At 51.6% G+C, this 22,177-nt stretch overlaps 1 protein-coding gene across 1 annotated transcript in view; it reads right to left on the minus strand.

The window, feature by feature from the left end:
* The window catches only part of LOC113198750 (dihydropyrimidinase-related protein 2), a 60,776-nt gene that overhangs the window by 3,903 nt on the left and 34,696 nt on the right, over nt 1-22,177 (minus strand). Inside the window, exons 4-11 of the mRNA XM_077792523.1 lie at nt 19,544-19,708; nt 17,286-17,347; nt 16,947-17,027; nt 16,384-16,452; nt 12,011-12,131; nt 4,214-4,370; nt 3,573-3,714; nt 1,810-1,980 (exon numbers count right to left, since the gene is read on the minus strand). Coding sequence (XP_077648649.1) covers nt 1,810-1,980; nt 3,573-3,714; nt 4,214-4,370; nt 12,011-12,131; nt 16,384-16,452; nt 16,947-17,027; nt 17,286-17,347; nt 19,544-19,708 — 968 coding nt within the window. The remainder of the gene's footprint in view (nt 1-1,809; nt 1,981-3,572; nt 3,715-4,213; nt 4,371-12,010; nt 12,132-16,383; nt 16,453-16,946; nt 17,028-17,285; nt 17,348-19,543; nt 19,709-22,177) is intronic.

Raw genomic sequence — 22,177 nt, forward strand, 5'->3', positions numbered from 1 at the left:
ACCATAAAACCGAAGCATCCCGGGGTGGGTCACAGCACTGGGTACTCAGCCCTTCAGGCACCTGTAGGCAGGGGCTCCGATACGCGATATCCACCCAGCTCCCCAAAACCCATGCTCATTGCTCCGTGGCAGGAGACACGAGTGACACAGGGTAAACCTCCTGCTGTGACCAATGACACACGGCATGCTGAGTGCCGGGGCTGTGAGGCAGGTGAGGGCAGAAGAGAGGCGATCTGAAAGCCGCTGTTTCCCCACAGGGTCACCTGCAGGAAAGGCAGGCAGTGCTGACCCTCTAACAGGTCTGAGTGGGAACAGACGGAGCCCAGCCTCTGTCTTCCTGAGGCTCATCCTCCACGGTCCAGAGGGAGCACGCCAGAGGCGAGTCCCCAGGTCATCTGACCTCCAGCCAGGACCCTGTCTGCTCTTTCCATTGCCTCTGGGGGAGGACTGTGTGCGGGAGGGAAGCACTGTCTCCATCAACCCTGACCGCGGGCTGTGTGCTCAGCCTGGCAGTGAAGGGCCCTGGACGATGTTCAGTTCCAATTCTGGCTCGACTGCAAAATCGCCGTGTGACATAGACCAGTCACTTCCACTCTCAAGGCCTCCATCTATTTATCTCCCCTCGTGGGGTGAGAAAACGCCCTTTACTGGGGGTCACATGACAGAGCAGGCGGGAGTGCCAAGCTAGGTGCCCAAGGATACGTAGGTTCCCCAGAGGGGATCACTCAGCACCCAGACGGGATCGAGGCTGGAAGTGGGCCAGCCAACGGGGACAGAGGGAAGGAAAGGCAGCCCCACACATGGACTGCAGCCCGCCTCGCCGCAGCCCCAGAACCTCTGTCCAAGTGAGGGCCCCAGCCTGTCCTGGAGAGATGCCAGAATCCCATCCCCGTGACGCGGGGCACTCGGGTGGGGTCCGTGCTGGCTAGATCAACTAGAACCGGTCCACTGGAGCCAACAGCTCTCCACCGAGAACTGCACCCAGAACCTCCTCTTGTTTCGTTAAGGAAGCACTTCAAGATTCAAGTGAGGTCCTGAGAAGACACTTCGGCCAGAGGCACCCTTCTTTTCCACAGCTCACCTGGTCCATGCTCTTTCGATTTTACACACAGATGATTTTTACAGAGGAATTGTGCTCATGCCCACTGCCCCACAGCATCACAGGACACACAGACCTCAGCTGCTGCGGAGACCGAGACCTTTAAAGACAGCACATTCCCAAGCTTGAGAGCCTAACTGAGAGGCGAGAGCTCCCCACACCTGCAGGTCCTAACCACCATCCAACGGCTGCCCGTATTTCTTCTCTTTGGGGCGAAGTCAAGGTTGATCAATTCACTTAGGACAGTAAAACCAGCTGTCATTTTCCGTCAGGTTCCGGGGTAACACCACCCCCACAGAAAACAATAACATGTGAAAATTAAAGTGCCCGGTGACTCTCAGGACTGTACAGTGACTTCTCTATTCAGGTCCCTGGCACCAAGCACCAGCAAAAGAGGTGCTGCCCCAAACCATGATGCTGGAATGATGCCCAACTTCTAGAAGCTTCTTAGGACCCAATATCACCTTGGGGATGCTGAAGGTAAAGCCGTACTCTAAAATGTGGGTGAGAGTAACATTCTTAATGAATTCACTGAAGAAAGTGAAATGGCTTTTTTCTTTTTGTTTGCTCCCTCAACAAATTTCAAGTTATCACACATCCTGGGGAAAATTCATTCCCAGCCCAGCAAGTACTTTTTACAGCCCCTGGGCCTCTCCCTTCCTCTGCCCCTTGTGTGCCTGTAATCCATGTGGATGAGGTGTGAGGCTTACACTGTTATGTGTCTTCGCAGAGATGGTTTTGATGCTGTCAGGGTCCCAGATGACCAGATCGGCGTCAGATCCCACAGCGATGCGGCCTTTCCGGGGGTAAAGGTTAAAGACTTTGGCTGCATTGGTGCTGGTTACAGCCACAAACTGGTTCTCGTCCATCTTCCCAGTGACCTGAGGGGCAGAGCACACACGACAGCAGGTCAGAGAGCTTCAAGGTGGGATGCTATCCAGCATAGAGAAGGGACATGCCATTGGAACACAGAGGTTGCATGTGCCTCTCAACAAAAGAGAGGTGCAGCTGGGTGGTACACGCCTGTAATCCCAACGGCTCTAGAAGCTGAGGCAGGAGGATTGCGAGTTCAAAGCCAGCCTCTCAGCAAATAGTGAGGCACTAAGCAACTCAGTGAGACCCTCTCTCTAAATAAAATACAAAATAAGGCTGGGGATGTGGCCCAGTAGCCAAGTGCCCCTGAGTTCAATACCTGGTACCAAAAAAAAAGACAGGGAGAGAGGCATAGATGTCGCCTCGCATCTAGTCTACCTGCAGGTCTCAGCTCTGCCTCTGGCTCCACAGAATACAGTAGGCGCCAATCACATTAGCTCAAGTCCTTTCCTTTCCAAATCTGTTCTAAATTCAGTACAACAATGGGCACAGGAAATGATCATGCAGCAAGAGAGAGTAAAAAAGGTACAAATGGCCAAAAAGCACACAAAAGAATATTCACTCTAATCAGTAGCTGAAGAAATTAAAGGTCAAACAATAAGACTCAACATTCACCTATCAAATCAGTACTACTTTGAGCTTTTGGCTCATAGTACCCATTTGGACATGGAGAAAACACTGGGGTGCAATCTTCCTAGAAGGAATGCTAACAATAATATGCATCAACAGCCTTAAAAATGCACACACCCTTTTCCCTGATGATGCCTAGAAACATTATTAAGGATGTGTCCAAGGATGTATCTACATGGATGCCTATCCCGGTAAAAAACATCAGAAATGTTCAAAGCATTGCCAGTGAATCCTCATTTAGCACCAAATGGAAAAGTCTGCTATCAAAAACCAAGTGCATTTAAGGATATGGAAACTTTTTCATGGTATATTAAAACTGCCCAAAAAACAGATCTCAAAATACTATGCATGATGCTAATGTTATTGACACACTCTCACATAACATATGTAACCCGTGCACTTAAGCACTCCTTAAAAATGGAAAGGCACTTGCTAGCATGCTCCCTGTAGTTGGGTCTGAAACAAGGTGATTTTTATTTACATAATCTAAAAATTCATCAAGAAACAGAAAACCTGTTGCTGTTACATTTTAAAACATTAAAATGAAATAGACCAAAGATTTCCCCAAAGCTCAGTGCCTGTTCAAACTGGGCATTCCAGAAGCCTGAGGTGGGACAGAAATGCTAAATCCAGACAGCCTTCAGAGAGCCCATTTCCAAAGGGACAAGAGGTAGCTGATTGAGTCACCAGGTGGCTGAGGAAGTTCTCTCCTGATGGGCACAGAAGTCACATTTAAAGACTACATGTTTTCAGGCTCCGCTGTCCCAGAGATGATGATAAGAGACATGTAATACTTAAGGTGAAATGATCTTTCAGGAGTAGTCATGGAGACTACTCCTACTTGTGTAGGAGACTGCCACACAAGTACCAGCTTCTAGAATGTTCTCAACCAGCATCTCAAGTCCATGCCTGCAGATGAGGAGGCAGGGGAGCACCAAGGCACACCATGAGTGAGGCCCTTGGTCCTTACCACAGCCTTGTCCCAGATGACGGACATCCGCTCCTCCGTGCCGTTGGTGCCCTCGGGAATCAGGGTGAAGTTGTCCTTTCCTACGGCTTTCTGGGCAGTGTTGAAAGTGCAGTGGGCACTGCCAGTGACCTGGAGGTCTCCACTGGAAGGAAACATATCATCGGATAACACTGTGCCCAATCTGTCCTATGAGGAATCTGGGGGAACTCGTGGCACCAGAGAATCAGAACACCCAGGGCTCAGTCCAACAACACTAAAGAGTATGGAGGCCACCTTCACCAGGGGACACTCGCCGGCAGCCCACCAGCACTCTCCTCAGGCCTCCAAGGAGATGGCATCCTCGATGCACAGGTGAGACAACTTGTGGTCAGGGAGGTCAAGTCCTGCAGCCAAAGAGGGGTCTTCGGATACCAACTCATGCCTCATGGCTGACTGTCACGATGGCCCAGCTTTTTATCAGGAACACCCTCCAGGGACAGTGACACAATGACAATTCCTTGTTCGCATCTATCGACCCCAGTTTGGTGCATGCATAAGGGTCTATTTCCAAGCCTGCTCTGGGCCACCGCATGGTCACCTGCAGGTCAGCTTGGCCTGAGGAGTCAGAGAATGTGGAGTGTGAGCAGGGGGCCAGGACTCACCAGGACAGCAGGGAGTTGAGAAAGTCTGGAGTGGTTGGATCTGGGCTCAGGGGTGGCGAGGTGACAAAGGCAGCGGCCTTGGCCCAGTTCTTGCTCCAGTAGTGAGAGCCGTCAGTCCCCAAGCTGGCGGTGATGGGCTCGCCGTACACCACAGTTCCTGAGGGTCAGAACACACGTGGCTCAGTCAGACAGGAGGAGGAGTGGGGCCACCTTCACTGGGGGACACTGGCAGCCCCCACTGCTCTCACCAGCCCTGTGAAGGGGACGGCAGCCTTGTCACAGGTGAGGCAATGCATGCCAGGGAGGCCACGTCCCTCATCTGGCCAAAGCCAGATAGGGAAGGTGCTCCCGGGAATTTCCTGTGAACCCCCCTGTGAAGCCTGCGCATTGTCTCCTGGTGGTCCCAAACAGCCCCCAGGCTTCTGCCTCCCACGCCTGCTCCCAAGCTCCGGGAACAATCTCCAGCTTACTTGGCTTCAAGCACCCCGCCCCAAGTGCCACCTCGGCTCTTCTCGGATGCACTCAAACGTGCCCTTGGGGCTCAGCAAGCGCCCTCTCCACTCACACGTGCCGGTGCCCTGCCCTGTCTAGTTCTGTTGCAAGGCCAGCGAGAGGAAATCACCCAGGACAGGACGAGCCAAAGCCCTGGACAGCAAACACACCACCTCCAGACCTCCCGAGAGGAAGCCTGGACCCGGGTGGCCACGTGAGGGGAGCTGCCCATGTCAGCTGCCACACCCATGGCCGACTTTGGTGGAGTGGCCACAGCCACACTAGTGCGGTCTCAGAGCTTCCAAAGCCTTGGCGAATTTGATACAATGTCCAAGAAAGAACGCCAGCTCCTGCTGCCCGAGTCCTGTCCCCAACTCTGTCAATGCAGAGCCAGCCAGGGTGTTGGGAGTCATTTATATACACGGGAAGGCAAACTGTTAGTGCCCTAAGCACAAAAATTTTAAAATTAAAAAATAAAAGTAAAAATAAAATAAAAACCACTCCTCACTGAAACATCTACTGCCCTCACTATCCAAAGGTCTCCCCTTTGACACCACGCCAAGAACAACTCGGCCTCACACCATCTGCCCCAGAATCCCATCCTCCGCTCCACTGAATGCCCAGTTTTGAATTTTTTTGACTCCTCTCAATGGCGACACATTGAAGGCAATTTATTCATTTGCACAGAGTAGGCCCTCAAAAACTACATGTTAGATGGATCAAACGGCCCAGTCATGTATTAATTAAAGGCATCAGAGCCGGAATTTGAGCTCGGCCAGCCACATCCACCTCTCCTACCGCAGGGTTCGCCCCCACCCACATCGGCCAGCCTAGATTCCCTTCTCCCCAAACACAGGGCCCAGTCAGGAATGCGCTTCCCTTCCTCTCCACAGCTTCCAAAGCCTTATCACCAGATAATATTCCACAGCACCCTCTTTGCCCGCCACTTAGAGCTGGCTCAGAGGAGCTGCCCCCTCCTGCCTCAGGAATTCCACAAAGAAGTCGCTGTTCAGCTGGGAGTGGTGGAGGCTCCGGCAGGCCGCTGGCTCCGGGCAATCAGTCCCAGTCCCAAGCAGGAGGAGGGACCCCAGGACCAGGGGGCCTGCCCAGAAGAAAGCCCCCAGGAAGAAGAGTGCCACTCAGGACGACTGGAAGGGACCCTGCCTTCCTGATCCACTCAAGGACTCCCCCAGAAGCTGGTGCAGAGAGCCCACTTAGCTCACCCCAAAGCAGAAAAACAGCCTATGTGACAAGGACTTGTTACAGCCAAGGTCCTTCACCAGATGCCAACAGCTGACCAGGACCCAGGGGCAGCCTCTCACAGGACCTCAGCTCCCAGCTTTGGGGTGGTGCATCCAAAAGATCTTGTTAAGTCTAACTTGATCTGGTTAAGTCTCACTCTCCCGGCCCAGCCAGGTCTGGACGTCCCACCTACTGCTGCCTGCCTGTCTGAGCCCAAAGGTGACATCTGTGTAAGCCCTAGGAACACCAAGGATTCACAGTCCTGAAGGTCTTCTGGTTCTATCCCCACGGCTGTGAGAAAGTTCATGAGAGAAAGGGTGCTTGGAGTAATAAAAACCAACCCAACAACCAGTAAAAACCCATGGTCGGAGGGCCTGGAGGTCCCTGAACCAATGCCCACATTTCCCAGGGTTCCAGGTAACTTGTCGTGACTCATCCTCTCACTTGAATTTGCTGCTCAGTCCTGCCCTTGGAAACTGAGCACCAGGAGGGGACGGTGCTAGGAGTGCTGGCTTCATCTCTCCCTGTGATATACCACTCGGGTTGGGGTAGGGAGCTGCTCAAAGGTCTCTTCCTTCAGCACCCAGGACACCCACCTCACAAGAGAACAAACTCAGCCTTCAGCCTCTGGAAACCTCTTAACTTGATGGGTTGGGGCTCCCAAGGCCACTGCTGACCAGAGTCTCCCTGCTTAGACCAGATAAGCAAGGACTCCTAAACCTGAGCCAAACCAAGATGGCAGCAGCATGGACAAGAAAGGGGGCACTAAGAGAAAAGGGGAGCCTCTGGAGGGTCATTTCTGCTTTGTTCTGTTCTAATTCACTGAGGGATTCAGAGGTTCTTGCTGTCTTTGGACTTTATTTCTGTTCTTCAGTTCCAAAGGCAGGGCAGGGATTAACTACCAGTCCAAGGCCTCCACCTCCAGGCAGCATGGGTCTACAGAATGAGGCTCTCCCCAGTGGCCTGGTCACCAGTGGCCTGGTGCCTCCCCCAGGGCTCCTCTCCCCATTCTCTAAACAGCGTGCACAAGGAGCGCTGAATGAGCTTCCGGAGCTCAGTCAGGCCACGGACACCAGGGAGCTTGCATGCCAGAAATAATTGCCACTCATAATAATAAACCACGGAATGGCTTAATCGGCCTTTCTGCACTTCTCTAAACACACTGCTGACGCTTTCTTGGCGGCCCTCGGAGCTTCATGATTTTCTTCTCCAGGGAAAGTCTAAACTGAAGGATGTGACCCCCAGCCAGCCTCTGGCAGGCTCTCTCGTAACCCTGGGAAATGCAGGGACTCACAGGGGACACACGGGTGGTGTTTATTCACAACCAGCCTGGGGCCAGGGTGCATTCGTGAAGAATAAATGCAAGGTTGGGGTTTAAAAATGTTTGACAGCTCCTGGCTCCTACAGTTCATCATTTCCCATGAATGAGAAGCAGGAGGACAAATCCAAAGGAGGAACAATGGAAGATCACATGTATGTATAACTCAGAATGATGCACAAGAGAGACAGAAAAGAGCCTGGGACAGAAAGACAGAGAGACAGGCACACACCACACACACACACACACATACACACACACCAGACTTGCTCTTTCAGAGAACCCATGCCGCACCCATCAGCCTTAGGACCGTGCTATCAGATTTTGGTACTAAGAGTAGTTCTAGGGAAACAAAAATCTCAAGACTGATTTTCAGGATTGCTTCTGAGGTTGTTGGAATTGGTTTTCTAATCCAATTCAATTTAAAAGCCTTAAGGTTTCTATTTCCAGTAAAGACAGCCCTTGCCGTCGATGGCACAATGGGGCGACAGATACACAGAATCCGACTCCTGATGCTCCCTATCAACACTTCTAAGAGGCAAGATTCTGGGCGACACTGTAGAACATTTTTGTCAAACTGACAAAATGTCATGAGATTGACTGTTGCTCTTAATGGTGCTGGAACCAAGTGGGGAAAGAAAACAATGGATTCAGGGGTTCGAATTCCCACATCAAGCACCACATAAATGGCCTGAAAGAGACTCCTAAGTCTCACAGATGCAGAAGTGAGATGGCTGAAAATCAAAAGCAGGATCCAAGGGCACGTGTTGTTCAAAGGAGAGAGTGTTGACCCAGAAGGGCTCGTCTCTGGACAGCCTGTGGACTCAGGTGAAAACCTCCTCCCTGGGGTCTCCAGCCTGCTAGCCCACCCTGCAGGCTTCAGACTTGCCAGCCCCACACTTGCATGAGCCAATTCCTTAAAGTAGGTCTGTCTCCATCCCCCACCCCCTTTGGTTCTGTTTCTCTGGATAATCCTGACTAATCCAGACTTTGGTAAATTTTATTTCACAACCCAACCCACCTGCCACTCTCAGTTCTAATTCTAGGTTGCTATGTGGTGCACTAGCTGAGCCCTAAGGGTTCATCCCAAGCTGAGGCGGTCCTCCCGATGCCCGAGCACACCTATTGGCCTGCAGGGCATAAGAACTCCTGTCCTGAATCAGGGTTCCCAGGGCTTAAGCCCTCAGCAGCCACAGCTGAATGTGTCTGCCTCTGGGTTCTGGGGGTGGTTTGAGGAGGAAGAAAAAATAGCAAGTCCACAAATGATGTCACTGGGCACCGCCCACGGGCCGCCATTCACCTGTGAAATCTGCCATTCACACACCAGTTTTCATGTAGTGACAAAGGCAGTGGGAAGGAGACCATTCTAGGAGAGAAAGACCCACAGTGAACCCCTTGGACAGAAAGATGCCCGGGAGTCTGGAACTACTTCCCCCAGGCCCCATGATCTGGGGTAAGATTCAATTTCTGCCTTCTGGTTCCTCTTCCAGGAAACAAAGCACTAAACTGACCAGTGTCTGAGATCCTTTCAAGCACAAAAACTGTCCCAGGCATCCTGGTCCTCGCTGTGCTTTCATTTCCTAATCTGCAAAATGGGTTGACGCCATCTGTCCTGCTATGGCCTGGCACAGAAGGATGGAGGCAGCCTGTGTCCAGGAAAGACGGGCTCAGTCGGGTCGGGTCAGGCCAGCATGGGAGAAAAGAGTCCTCACCGATGTTCATCTCAGCGTCTCCCTTTTATCTCAGACCTTCACTTTCCTAAACATCTAGACACACAGACGTCGTAAAGGACCACAGGGGACACGGGAGACACCGAGGTACAGGGGCTCACAAGAGAAGCACCTGTCACTGCTGGTTATGAGTTACCAACTGTCCACATTGGTAGAGAAATTCTGAGTTCTGGCCCCCTGAGGCTCTGTGTAGGTCCCCAGCCCTGCTTGGCTTATACCTCCTCGGTAGCACTGACCACGTCCCACGGTCACTTTATGGTCAAGAGTCCCTTTCCTACTGGTGAAGGAGCTGGCTGAGGCTTGGGACGGTGTCTTGTCCCTGATACCTAGGCCTAAAGTATCACATAGGAAAAGTTTGCTGAAGGAAAAAAAAAGAAATCTCTCTCCATTTCACAGATGAAGGAGTGGAATGGCTAAAGCCTCAGACCTCAGACCTCAGACCTGGGGGCCAGAAGAACCCTCCGAGGCAGAAAAGCAATCCTTAGCAGAAAACCTTTGCCCTGAGTTGGCAGTGTCTTTCCTCTGCTTGCCTAACAAGTCTGAGGATAAAGCAGCCCTTCATTCTTTCATCCTGAGGATAACTGGCAGAAGTTATTGTATACACCTTTACCTACATGATCACATTTAAACGGCATCATTGCCCCATGAGATGAGTGATGATTACTACCCTCCCCTTGCAGGTGGGAGGAGGTTGCATGGGAATCCTTGCTTCCACATTCCCCAAGCTTCTGCCAGGTGTCAGGCTCCAGTTTCTACCAGGTTCTTGAGGGAAGCCCCAGCCCAGGGAGACCACAGCATTTCCTAGTCTAACATAATCTCCAAGTGTGCAGGTAAGTCAGTCAAACATTAACGTGGAGATCTGTGGGCTGAAGTCAGACGCCTGCAATCGAGCCCCAGTTCCACACTTTAATAGCCCTGACCTTGTTGACTCAGCTGCAAAGGAAAACAAAACATAAAAGTTGCTGCCTGAGCTGCCTCCTGAAGTTGTCAGGGAGTCCCAATAAGGTGGAAAGAACTTTAATGGCCGGTGTGGTTGGCCAGGGTTCCTGTCCTGCTCGTTAGCACCCAAGAGCACTGAAATTCCTTCCAGCAGCTCAGGTCTGACACGAAGGCTTTCAAGGACTAAAAGGGTGACAAGTCCGAACGCAAAAGCCACGTTGGCAACCATGGTGTGGGTACAGCTGGACTGATCCTGGGAGGTTCTGGAACTAGAAAAGACTGAAATCGTTCCCTTGGGTGCTCACCCCGCAGACACACACAGAGCTGAAAGTTAGTGGAACAATAGAGGGCACCGGCCCCCTGGATGCTTCAGTGACACTCCAGACCCTCATTTAGATGAGAAAACTCAGGTACAGGAAGAAAGGGCTTCAGCACCGCTCAGGGGGCTGGTCCCCCAAGACCACCTGCCCTGAGTGCAGTCTGGTGAGGGTCCACACGGTCCAGGCTCCAGTCTGGGCAGGTGAGTGTCTGAATTCAGGTACACACTAGATAACAGGGCCACAAATCAAGATTATTTTAAACTGTTTGCCTGACTGGTGAATTATCATCATCCAGGCACAGAATAATTGATAAAAGACACAAAAGTCAACTGCCCTCTAGATTCTCCTTTTTGGACACTGTGTGAATAGCCCCCATGCTACATGGTACTGCGACAGGTGATCAGTGTTGTGGCTGAGCCCCACCTGGCTGTCGTGCAAATGTGTGTCTGGGCGATGAAGACATCATCCGCAAGGTCTCCTTGGGTGGATTATATTACGTCTGAGGAGATCATATCACTTTAGGGGAATGCTGACTGCAAAAAAGCAATTCCTTGAACCTGCCAGGAGAGGGCAGGTTCCCAAGAACGCACCAGCAAAGCAACCCCTTGAGAGCCCCAGAGAGCTCCCAAGCACAGGGGCTGGGAATTGCTGGGTCTGAGCAGGCAGTGCTAGGTCCATCTGGAAGCCATCTCCTGGGACCAGCTGACTTAGTGGTCATTGAGCAATTTGTTCAGGGGCTTGTATGAAGTCACCCACCAGTGAAATAAATCCCACAGCCCTCCCCGATCTGTGTGGATCACCTTCCTCGGGGAAGTGGAAACGGAGCTGCAGAGGTCCAAGTGCTCCCTACCGACAGAAACAGAGAGAGACACAGGTACAGACAGAGACTAAGAGAAAGAGAGGCTGAGAAAGACAAGACCCAGTCAAGAGAAAATTAGAAATGGGCAGGTAGAGAGGCAAGCGGTAGGGAGAGAGAGAAAAAAGTTAGGAAGAAGGGGCTCCTTTTCTCGTGTTCATTTCAGATCAGACTAAGATCCACCATCAAAGCCAACTCTGGGCTCTCAGGCTCCCTGTGTGAGGAGCGAGCTCCCAAGCTGGGGACAACAGGTCTCTGCTGCATTCATTATGCAGAAGATGCTCCACACAAGGAAGCGTCCCCTGAGGGAAGCGCTGGAAGCTGCACTCAATGAATTACTTTCCAGAGCCTTCTCAATGACTCCCTAGTATGAACAGAGAGCCAGCCTTGCCCAGGATGCATCCATAGTTTATTAAAGGGGCGGGGGTGTACTCAAGCCCAGGATCTTATCTGGGGCAGAAAGGCACCCCTGCCCAGCACGAGGCTTTCTGACCTACCCCGCCAAGATCACCAGCCTCCAAGGGGAGACACCTTTGCAAAGTAACGTTCCCCAGAAAGGCTCTGTAGCAAATGAAAAATGACATCACCCACGTATGTGCCGAGTTTATTTAGACCGCATCAAACTAAATCCCACTTTTCGACGGGGGGGGGGGGGGGGGGGGGGGGCGCGGGGGGCGCCCACCGGCCGTGGCTTTAAATAGATAAGAACAAGGCCGCAGCAGAGGAACAAAGGCAGGAAACTGGAGCTCCCTGCCTCGCTGGGCTGTAATTAGGTTAATGCTGGAACGTGATAAAAGTGTCCCAGTTGGCATGAGGGTCGGAAAAGGAGCCCTCCTGGGTGAGGAGCCCTCCCTCCCGCCAACCTGTCCACAGCCAGGTGGCCCAGCCCACAGCACTCACCCTTCTTCCGGGCCTGGGCAATGACTTCAGCCGCGCTCTTGCTCATCACCTTGGTGATGTACAGAGGGCAGTTGGTCTGGTTGCCAATGGTGATGGAACGATTCACAGCTTCCGCCTCCACCTGCAGCAGAAGAGCGAGGTATAAGAATTCAGCCCACCCCAGAGCCCCCATCTTTATCCTCCACCCACCAAGAGACTGACTGCTGTGTCCCCAAGGTTCTGCCCCAGGGGGTACCCAGTGTCAATCAAAATAGGAATGGTGGCAGGGATAGGGCCTTATTCCACAAGCTGACAACATCAGCATCAACTAGGTCCATAAGAAACCCAGATTCCTGGCCCAGGGACCAGATTCCAAAACCCGGGGACCAGAACTCCAGGAGCAGGGCCCAGCCATGGGGGATACAACATGCTAATGTTTGAGAACCACCACGTCCAGGGAACTGGCTGATCTCTATTCAGTACATTGGTTCAGCAGCCAGTCTTGAGCCAAGACATTGAGTACTGTGACTCTGGACTGGGCTTCTGTCAAAAGCTCATGAACGAAACCATCATCACCCCCAAAACAATGCACCCTCACAGGGCTCAGGACAGGGACAGGCAGCAGCAGCTGTGAGCACCAAGGGCCTCTGTGTGCACACACCAACACGGCCGGCCAGCCGCTGCCTGGTACGCCCTTGAGCCCCAGAGGGGAGGACTGAGCTCATAAGCTAACCCAGTATCCCCAAGTTGGCCAGGGGCTCAGGTTCCCCACTGGCTGTAACTGGTAAACCTGGCTCTGCACATCGGCTGCCTCAGTGGACAGTATTTTAAAGATCCCCCGTGAATACCCATCAGGGAAGACTCCCCAGATGCAGTTTATCTTCAGGGCAATCAGCTATGTGTGTCTAAAATGGCAGGTAAGGCTGTGTCGATGCAGCCTCGAGAGGTCACGGGCTCCTTCCAGCAACCTGTGGTGTGCACTCATCAAGGGGAGGGAAGGGGTGGCCTGCTCCTCCTTGCCCTGCCCCCAACTCTCCCAGGGTAGTGCCTGGTTTGCAGCAGATGCTCGATAATGTTTGCTGCACAAATAAATGACTTCACTTTATTAAGGGTACTTAAAGCTGGGCATTCCTCAGAGCTGGTACTTTCCACCTGGAGTCGCTAACCCAGAATCCCCAAGTTGGCCTGGGGCTCAAGTTCCCCGCTGGCTGTAACGGGTAAACTAATGGCGAGAAGTAAGACAGCTCCATTCACATGTGGCCGTCTGGGCACCACCTATGTGAAGAGGGCTGTCTGGAGGTCCACAGGCAGGGCAAATGGCTCTTGAACATGCTCATGAAGCACCCAAATGTTTTTAATTCCTGGCATAGCTGGGGAAGGGACCACCCTCCCTCTCCAGGGCTTCACAAGTCCCCAGAGTGAAGTATGAAGAGGGCTCTGCCTCGGTCCTCAGCACTCCCCAGGGATGCCAGAAGCTACCCAGTTCAATGTCCCACACAGACACTTCTGACGGGGAAGAGGCACTATCAAGGATTCCCTAAGGAGGCTTTCTGACCGACCCCGCAGAGATCACATTTGCAAAGTAACATTCTGCAGAAGGGCCAGCCCTGAACTGTCCCAAGCAAACTAGTGAGTGCAATGGGTCTAATTAGGGGGACAAGGAGCCTTTAACCAGGGGCTCTACCCCTGGGGGACTGACTCCCACCAGGACCAGCCTTGGACAGAAGAATCCAGGTCCAGGGCTCTGTCTGGATCTGCATACCTGCTGTGCGCTATGTGCTGTGTGTGAAGTGAGCTGGTCCCCACCCCTGCCCCAGCCAGCAAGAGGCTCAACTGAAACCTTCGCTCCTCAGAAGTCAGTTAAACTCCACCTCTACCACGAGTTTTACCCTCCTTAGGTGTGGGCTTCTGGTGCATAATCATACACTGCTCCACACAATGCTGAAAGAGTAGGATAGTTTAAAAGTAAAATCTCTGCCTTGTTATAGGGCTCTCGGGGACCTGGGAAGTCATCTATTCCCACCTTCTGCAAAGGAGACGACCTATCCAGAGACACACACTGTCAGTACTCCACCTGCTCAACCGCACTGGCCCCCTGGGCTCCTGGCAGATACAGTGCATGACATTCTGTGAGGCCCAGCCCGGAGTTCCCCTCTCCACGAGGCATTCTTCACCTGCATCTGAGTCCCCAGGCTCTTCCTAGTACCAGGGTCTTTGGGTCACTCCTTGCTCCTAGCTCATCACATTCCGTCCTATGTACTTGCTTCCTATCTGCCTCTTTGTCCCCAGCTCGTGAGTCCCTTCAGAAAGGACCATGTCTCTCTCATCTCTCTGCCCTGCAGAAGCCTGCACAGCCCCAATCAGAACACCTGCTCAACAATGGAATATTACTCAGCAATAAAAGAGAATAAAATCATGGCATTTGCAGTTGGAGAAGAAATGCTAAGTGAAGTCAGCCAATCCCAAAAGAAAACAAATGGTGAATGTTTTCTCTGATATAAGGAGGCTGATTCATAGTGGGGTAGGGAGGGGGAGCATGGGAGGAATAGACGAACTCTAGATAGGGCAGAGAAGTGGGAGGGGAAGGGAGGGGGCAGGGAATTAGCAAGGATGGTGGAATGTGACATCATTATCCAAAGTACATGTATGAAGATATGAATTGGTGTGAACACACTTTATATACAGAGATATAAAAAAAAATTGTGTTATATGCGTGTAATAAGAATTGTGATGCATTCTGTTGTCATGTATTTAAAAAAATAAAAGCATTTTAAAAAATTAAATAAAAAAGAAAGAAAGAACATATGCTCAGTCACCTCTCGCCTATTACAGACAGTGATCTCCAGAATTCTCTCCAATCTCCTCCATCTTCTCAGATAATGACCAGGGAAAACCCTACTGAGTGGTCTCACATGGTGGGTTGGGAAGAAAAACATGGCGGCAGGAAGGTGTTGGTAAGTTCAAACTCCGTTAACATCATGATGTGAGTGGTTGAAAGACCCTGAAACCGCATGGAAACTGGACAGTGGTATTAGCTGCTGCTTCCTATGTGTTGGGGGCTCTCCCCAATGGGACGGGGGTGCTCAGAGCCACTCAGAATGTTTCCATGTTTCATTCCCTTTACCGCCCACTCAGGGGGTAGCTCACAACAGACCTCTCTTGGCAAACTGACAAAGGGAGAGGAGGTGCAGCTGGAGTGAGCGTAGAGCTCGAACTCTACTGTGCCACCCATCAGGCCTCGAAGACTCCCTGTGTCCCCTCCTCACCTCGAAGGACTGTCACAGGGTGAAATTACTCAGGGGAAACACCCCGGGCACAGTGCAGGTGCCTCCAAGTCAGATGAAAAGACATTCCCTGACTGGTGCCTGCCCTGAGTTGTGTCTCCTGAGGAGCCTTGCCAACTAGCTGCACCCGGTGCAACCAGAACAGCTTCCCCCCTGCAGCTCTCCTTCCCAGTAAACCCAGGCGAGCTGCCTTCCTGTTTGCTGTGGGACAGCCCTAAAGCTCTGCTTCAGTGGTCCTGCCCCTATACAGCCCTCTGGTCAAGCATCTTCCTTCTCCTGTTTCTGGAGGAAAACTCCTAATTTCAAGCCTCTATCTGCCCAGGTCCTTGGCGGTTGCTCTTCCTCCTCTACACCTTCTGTTTTTCCACCAGTTCTTTCTGTAGAACATCTGTTTCTTTCTTTCTGAGAACATCTGTTCAGACTCCCTCATTGTTCTCTTGGCTCAGAGCTGCCAGACTCGGCCTTAGCCAGGTCTGCCACAGCTTGACCTTGACCAAAATCTGAAAAGCATTTAAAGGCCAAAAATTCTACTTGGGAAGAAGAGATTGTCTGTCACCTACACCTACACGGTTGTGAGCCCCCTTCCTGTTCCCAATCGTGACTCACTCATCCCAGCCAGGGCCCTGATTCTCAGCTGTGGCGCCAAACAGGATCCTGCTCTAAATTTTCCTTCCCCAGTTTTAAGGGTCTGTCCACCAAACTCTGCTGATCGTGTTGTGCTGTGTGCAGGCTTACCACGGAAAAGCTTACACCCCCCAGAGACACAGAAGAGCTTGGTGATCTGCGTTCCTGTTTTGGTAACTGGCTGCTGGTTATAAACTACTAGGCGACAGGAAGATAATCAAGAGCTTCCCAAGGAGGGGCTTGGAAAACCAGAGAGGAGCACTCAGGCCACACAATCCCACCCTCTACCTCTGGGCTCCGTAGAACACTTCATTTGCCTGTGTAGACATACAACGCACGCCTGCACACACATGTGAGCCATAGCTTCTCAGAGAGACCAGTCTGCACGACAAAAGCCCCGTTCTCAACTGGCACAAAGAAGGCTCTGCATGCCCTGCACAGCACCCAAGGGACCTCAAGTCCCGTATCCCATCTGGGGGTGTTCACCTCCTCAGGCCGGCTCAGCACGTGTCCCTCAGGGCCTGTGATGCCCAGATCCAGGATCCTCTGCTGTTCCTGAAATGTGTAAAGAAAGCCAGGTGGTCAGGAAGCTGGCCTTCAGGTCTGACCAACAGAGACCTGGGACCAGGGTGACCCGAGCAAAATGTGAAATTGGCTCTGCTGATCACTCTGCCCTCGTCCCAAGACCTTATAAAGAAAAAGGTTCACTCCCTATACCCTGGCCTGTCTGACCAGCCTCTGCAAACCACTCAGCCTTCCCCTGGGAGGCTGAGAGCAATATGCTCCTGGTCCTCAGCCTCAGCCACAGTGTAAGATGCCCAGGCGTCACCAGGGAGCTTCCGAACCCCACCCAAGGCAGCTGCACTACGGTCCCAAGGGAAACAGCCTCCTTGAAACAGGGACTGGCTGGCGGAACGTTCATTCCTGCAGGGAGACTGCAGCGGAGTCCAGCCCAGGAACACCAGGCCCTCTGATCTCCCTCCGTGGTGTTCAGCTACCCGAGTCACCCTCCAGGAGATGCAGAAACGATGCAAAAGAAAGCCCCCTACCTCTGCAATGATGTCGCCGTTTTCCGCATGGACTTGGGCTATGGCACCAATATCCCGGATCACGCTCAGTACTTCATAAATCTGAGAGAGAGGAAGGTGGGATCAGTCAAGGACTCTGCAATTTACAAAGCAGCACAAACTGAAAGGACACGGATGAGAGCGAGAAGCCAGGGCTAAAGCCCTGGGCTCACATTCTCCCCAAAGGCTGAATCACATCCATAAATGACTCCACCAGCCGATCCCCACAAAGCCAAGGATGTGCGTATACTGGAGAATGCTTCCCCAGGGGGCAGCAGTGACCACATGCCCACCAGCCCATTGAGAAGAGCTGATGCGTACCTGGGAATCCGTTAGCTGGAAGCGATCTTTGAAAGCCATGTACACGAGGAAGGAGTTGACCCCTGGTGACAGACAAAAGAGAAAGGGAGACGTGACTTTTAATACACAAACCAAACCAAATAATCTGGAAGGGAATGAGAAAGTGATGCTACCACACATGTGTGTGTGTGTGTGTGTGTGTGTGTGTGTGTGTGTGTGTGTGTGTGGGAGAGAGAGAGAGAGAGAGGGAGACAGACGGACAGACAGACAGAGAGAGGGGAGAAAGGAAAAGAGACAGAGATGGAGATACAGAGAGAATGATAAAGCAAACCGGGTAAAACATAAACAACCAATGAATTCTGGGGACAGGGTTCATGAGAATTCCTCTGAGTAGTCTTACAGTTGTTCAGGAGGCTTAAAATGATATCAAAATGAAAAGCTGAAGTGGTTATACACCCATGTTCATAGCAGCCCAAGTGGCCATCCAATGGATGATGAGATAAAATCTGGTCTATACATGCAAAAGAATTTCACTGAGCCTTAAAAAGGACATTCTGACACCTTCAATAAGACAAATACCATGTGATCCACTCCTGTGAGGGGCTTGGAGAGACAGGAAGTGGAATGGGGCTGGCTGCCTGGGGCTGCTGCCTGGGGCTACAGACAAGGGCACGTGGAGACGCATTGTTTAATGTGCAGAGTTTCAGTGTAGCAAGAGGAAGGGTTCTGGAGATGGATGTGCTTCATGCCACTCTCCCGGGCACTGACAGGTGGTTAGAAGGGTGAGTTCTGGGTTATGTGTATTTTACCACAGTTCCTATATTTTTTTTAAAGCTGCCCCCAACGCAAGTCTGTCGTGCCTTTAACAAGAAAATGAATTAGAAGTTTCTGTCTGTGAAGATCAGTACCAAATGTCTTCTCTTTGGCAAGCAGACTATACTCCTTGCCGATTTTTAAGAAACTCTTTTTTAAATAAAAAAAGGTCCATTGGCTCAACAAGCAGACATCCCGGGCCCATCCTCTCGTCTTGGAGTTCTTGCTTCCCCGCCTCCCGAGGCAGCAGACCAAACACCCCTGCCCAACATCCATCACAATGTTAAACAATCGTCCTGACAACCTCCTCGCCTTGGAGCTTAATTCAAGCCACCTGGGGTGCTGGGCGCTGCCTGAGTTAAATGCTCCTGGACATCCTGACCCTTCTCTCCTTGCTAGGCAACAGTTGTCATGGTAACTCTCAGGCCTGGTTTAAAGTAGATTCACTCTAAATATTGAGAGTTAAATCCATTGGAGTCTGGTTATTCTCAAATGTGAAGAAGGTCAAAGGTTACCCACTGTCTTGTTTGTGGAATCTTCAGGCTGGAAAGAAACATCGCAGTGCAGTATGCTCATGTGGGAGATTTTTTTTTTTTTTAAAGGGAGAACCATAAACTTTAAGCAACTTGCCCAAGGTCACAGAGCTAGCCTGTGGAAGGGCAAAGAAATAAGGCTGAGGTTCTAGCTCTCCATCCTGCAGATTCTGCACCACATCTGTGGCTGCCCCCCATCCCCACCCCATCCACATCCACATCCATGCCCAGGTTTCCCTCCTGCTGTGGATCACCGCACACAGCATGCCTGAGCCTGGAAGTCCCCTACGTGCATGATGCTTCCCTGAAGGTCAAGACCCAGTGAGGTCAACAAGTGGCCCCAGAAACCCAGTCCCCAGCCAAGTTCAAGAAGACCTGGAAACACCACGTGGTTTGACTTCCCCACCAAACCCCTGAGCCCCCAGGCTCCTGTGAACCAGAGTCCTGGAGACACCTTAAGGTGGATTCCTCCCGCCTCCCAGTGAATCTCTCCAATCCCTGGAAATTGTGAAACAGAAAAGACCCCTTAGGTGTGAAGTGTCCCCCTACTTTCACATCGACCCTGGACTCACGGCTCAGGTGCACCCTGACTGCCCAGCAGTCTCACGGGGCTCAACCAACGCTCACCACATCCCCAACTCCCAGCCTGGCTAGAGAGCAAGGGTCCCTGAGACCAGCAAGCTATAGGCAGCTGTCATCCAAAAACAGGCCCGTAGCAGGGCTCACATTCTCTACCAACCACGACTGCAGGGGGTTAGGCCCTCCAGTGAGCACAGGCTGCTGCCCAAAGCCCGCTCTCCTTGCTCAGGGCCAGGCACCAGCAAAAAACACAACTGGGATCCAGAGGCAGTACCCAGAGTTTCCCCAGGGCCCTGCCAATGCCTGGACGGAAGCGCAGCCATCAGCAGCAGGTGTCAGGGCAGCGCCACCTACCGTGGTCCTTCACCAGCGCCTCCATCTCCTCCTGGATGCCCTTATGCCACTCGGTGATGTCCACATGCAGAGAGTAGTCACAGCAGGACTTGCTGTCAGCCCATTCCCTCCACTGGTCGAAGGCGGCCAGCAGGCTCGTCCCAGGCTCGGGAACAACGTGGTCAACTAGGAGAGAAGAGACACGCGTTGTCATCTTCAAGAAACTCACAGGCCACGGCTGGCAGGTGTTTTCCCACTTGGCCCCTGAACAGGGCTTCTTGGGTTCCCAACCGAGACAGCGATGCCTTCGTCAGCCCCTAAGAATGCTCTGAAGCCAGCTGAGTACTCAGGAGGGACGAAGGAGAAACCTGTCCTTGGATGCTCCGGGGAAACCACACGTGAACTGCCTGGATCTGATTTCCCAACTCCAAGTCCCTAACCCCGGGGGCACGCTTCATGGACAATGTGTCCTTATGAACAATGGCAGTGTCAAATGACCGGCCAGAGGAGCCAGAACTTCTTTGTGCTGATAGCTGCCATGAGACGCCCCCACCAGACAGCTAGGCACTGGGGGGACTGGAGCGCAGCCACACACTCGGGGCCTTTCCAAAGTGCCCAGGCTCAGCCACTCTCCCGTGGCCGCTCATGTTTCTGCAGCATAATACCAGTCTGTAATTTAAGGGAAATCTTTCATCTTAAGAGTTCAAAGCATTCTAAAACGGTGGCTGCTGTGATATTATTATGGAGGTAGGACAAAGGACTATGGCTCAGGCTACCTGGAGTCTGTTTCCTGGCTCCCCCTTCCAGGTACCCTTGGGTAAACTACTTAATCTCCATGGTCCTAAATGTCTTGCTGGTTTAAAATGGGGGACAATATTACCCAGCACAGACATTTATTATGGGGATTAAATGAGAGGCGTAGCTATCACCCTTATCGAGCTCCCTGATTTAAACCCTCCAACAGTGTCCCCTTGCACGTCATATAAAGGTTAGAATCCCAGCCAACCTCTACACATGATCCTAGATCAGCCCCACCTTGCATTCTGCTCTCCAGCGCCAAAGGCTGTTTTGGGGGTGCTGCACCCCCAGCCTGTCCTCCCACCACAGGGCCCTTGCAAGTGCCATTGTCTCTCCTAGGCCTCGGGGAGCTCTCACCCAGCCACTGTGATGACAGGCTTTCTAGACTACTGTCACCCAGCTTTACAGGAAGCACCTCAGAAATACAAAGCAAAAGGATTTGTCCAAGGTTGAATCAAACTTGGGCAACAAGAAAGATGAAGCCCAGGATTCCAGATGCCTAAAGCAATGAGGCATTCTTCCTAAATAAAATATTAGATGTTCTGCACCCAGGTAAGCAGTTCTGAGCTAAGAAAATGCCAGCCTTGGCAACACGGTGAGCTCAGATTTCTGAAATGAATCAAACTTGCAGATGCTGCTAAACTGGGATCCCCTGAGCTTGCCTTCATCGGACATATTGACTACTCTGATCAGATTATTACAAATTGTATATATGCACTGAATGTCCCACTGCACCATATAAAAGTACATGTAGTTACTATGTATCAATTTAAAAAATTAAAAATATGGCCCTCTGTGGTAAATTTCTTTGGATAGAATCCACTTTTCCATAAATATTTGCAATTATTAGTATAAAATATAAGCATATGTCTATATAATCAATCAGTCCTGATATCTGTAATACGCTAACATTATCTAAAAAAGTAAAATCGATGCACATTTTAAATGCATTCTGTTCCGTTGTAAAATGTTACCAGAAATTATGACAAAACAATTCTAATTTTTCTTCTTAAATTATGCCCCTGACTCCCTCCTCACACACACAAAAAAAAAAAAAACAGAAAAAAAAAAAAAACCAGAAAAACCTCAGCAACAATCAGTTTGGACAGTCTCCACGGCCACTCCCCTGCTTCACCTCTCGCCCTCCTCCAAACCTCCCTCCTAAGCAGCCAAGTGAGTTTTCTAAAACCTTTACTCAGCTGCTGCCAGTCGCCGGCTGAAATCCTTCAGGGGCCATCCTCCATCTGCAGAGTCAAATTCAGACTCCTTCCCCAGATCCAGTGGGTCTGGGCCCAGCTGATATCCCCAATGCACTCTGTCCCCTACCTGCTCACGGCCATGGCCACCCTGACAGCTTGTCACTTCTTTGGGCCGCCCAGCACCTGCCCATCCCAGATGCCCCCTCTCTGGAAATCCACTGTCCTTGTTCCTCATCCTTCTCATCGGGTCTGTCACCATCCCATGGGGACACCACGATTTGAAATAGTTTCCATACAGGCATCACTAATAATGTGCTGTCTGACCACGCCCCCCACTAGGACAAATTCCTTAGAGCAGGGACTGAGGGTCGGGACACTGGAAGAGCTCAATAAATGAACTAAGTAAGTAAAAGAATGTCGCCTCTCAGCTCTCACGTTCCGCCACACAGGATCAGGTGAAGCAGCCAGAGTTAGAGTCACCCCTTGGTATTACGAGGCAAAGTCTTGCCCCTGCCAAAATCCACAGACGCTCAGGTCTCTTATGTAAAATGGCATAGCATTTGCATATGACCCATTCAAAACCTTGAGTGTCCCCTCCCTCCCTCCCTCCCTTCCTTCCTTCCTCCCTCCCTCCCTCCCTTCCTTCCTTCCTCCCTCC

This window comes from Urocitellus parryii, chromosome 14 (genome assembly GCF_045843805.1).
Source record: "Urocitellus parryii isolate mUroPar1 chromosome 14, mUroPar1.hap1, whole genome shotgun sequence".
Taxonomy (NCBI): domain Eukaryota; kingdom Metazoa; phylum Chordata; class Mammalia; order Rodentia; family Sciuridae; genus Urocitellus; species Urocitellus parryii.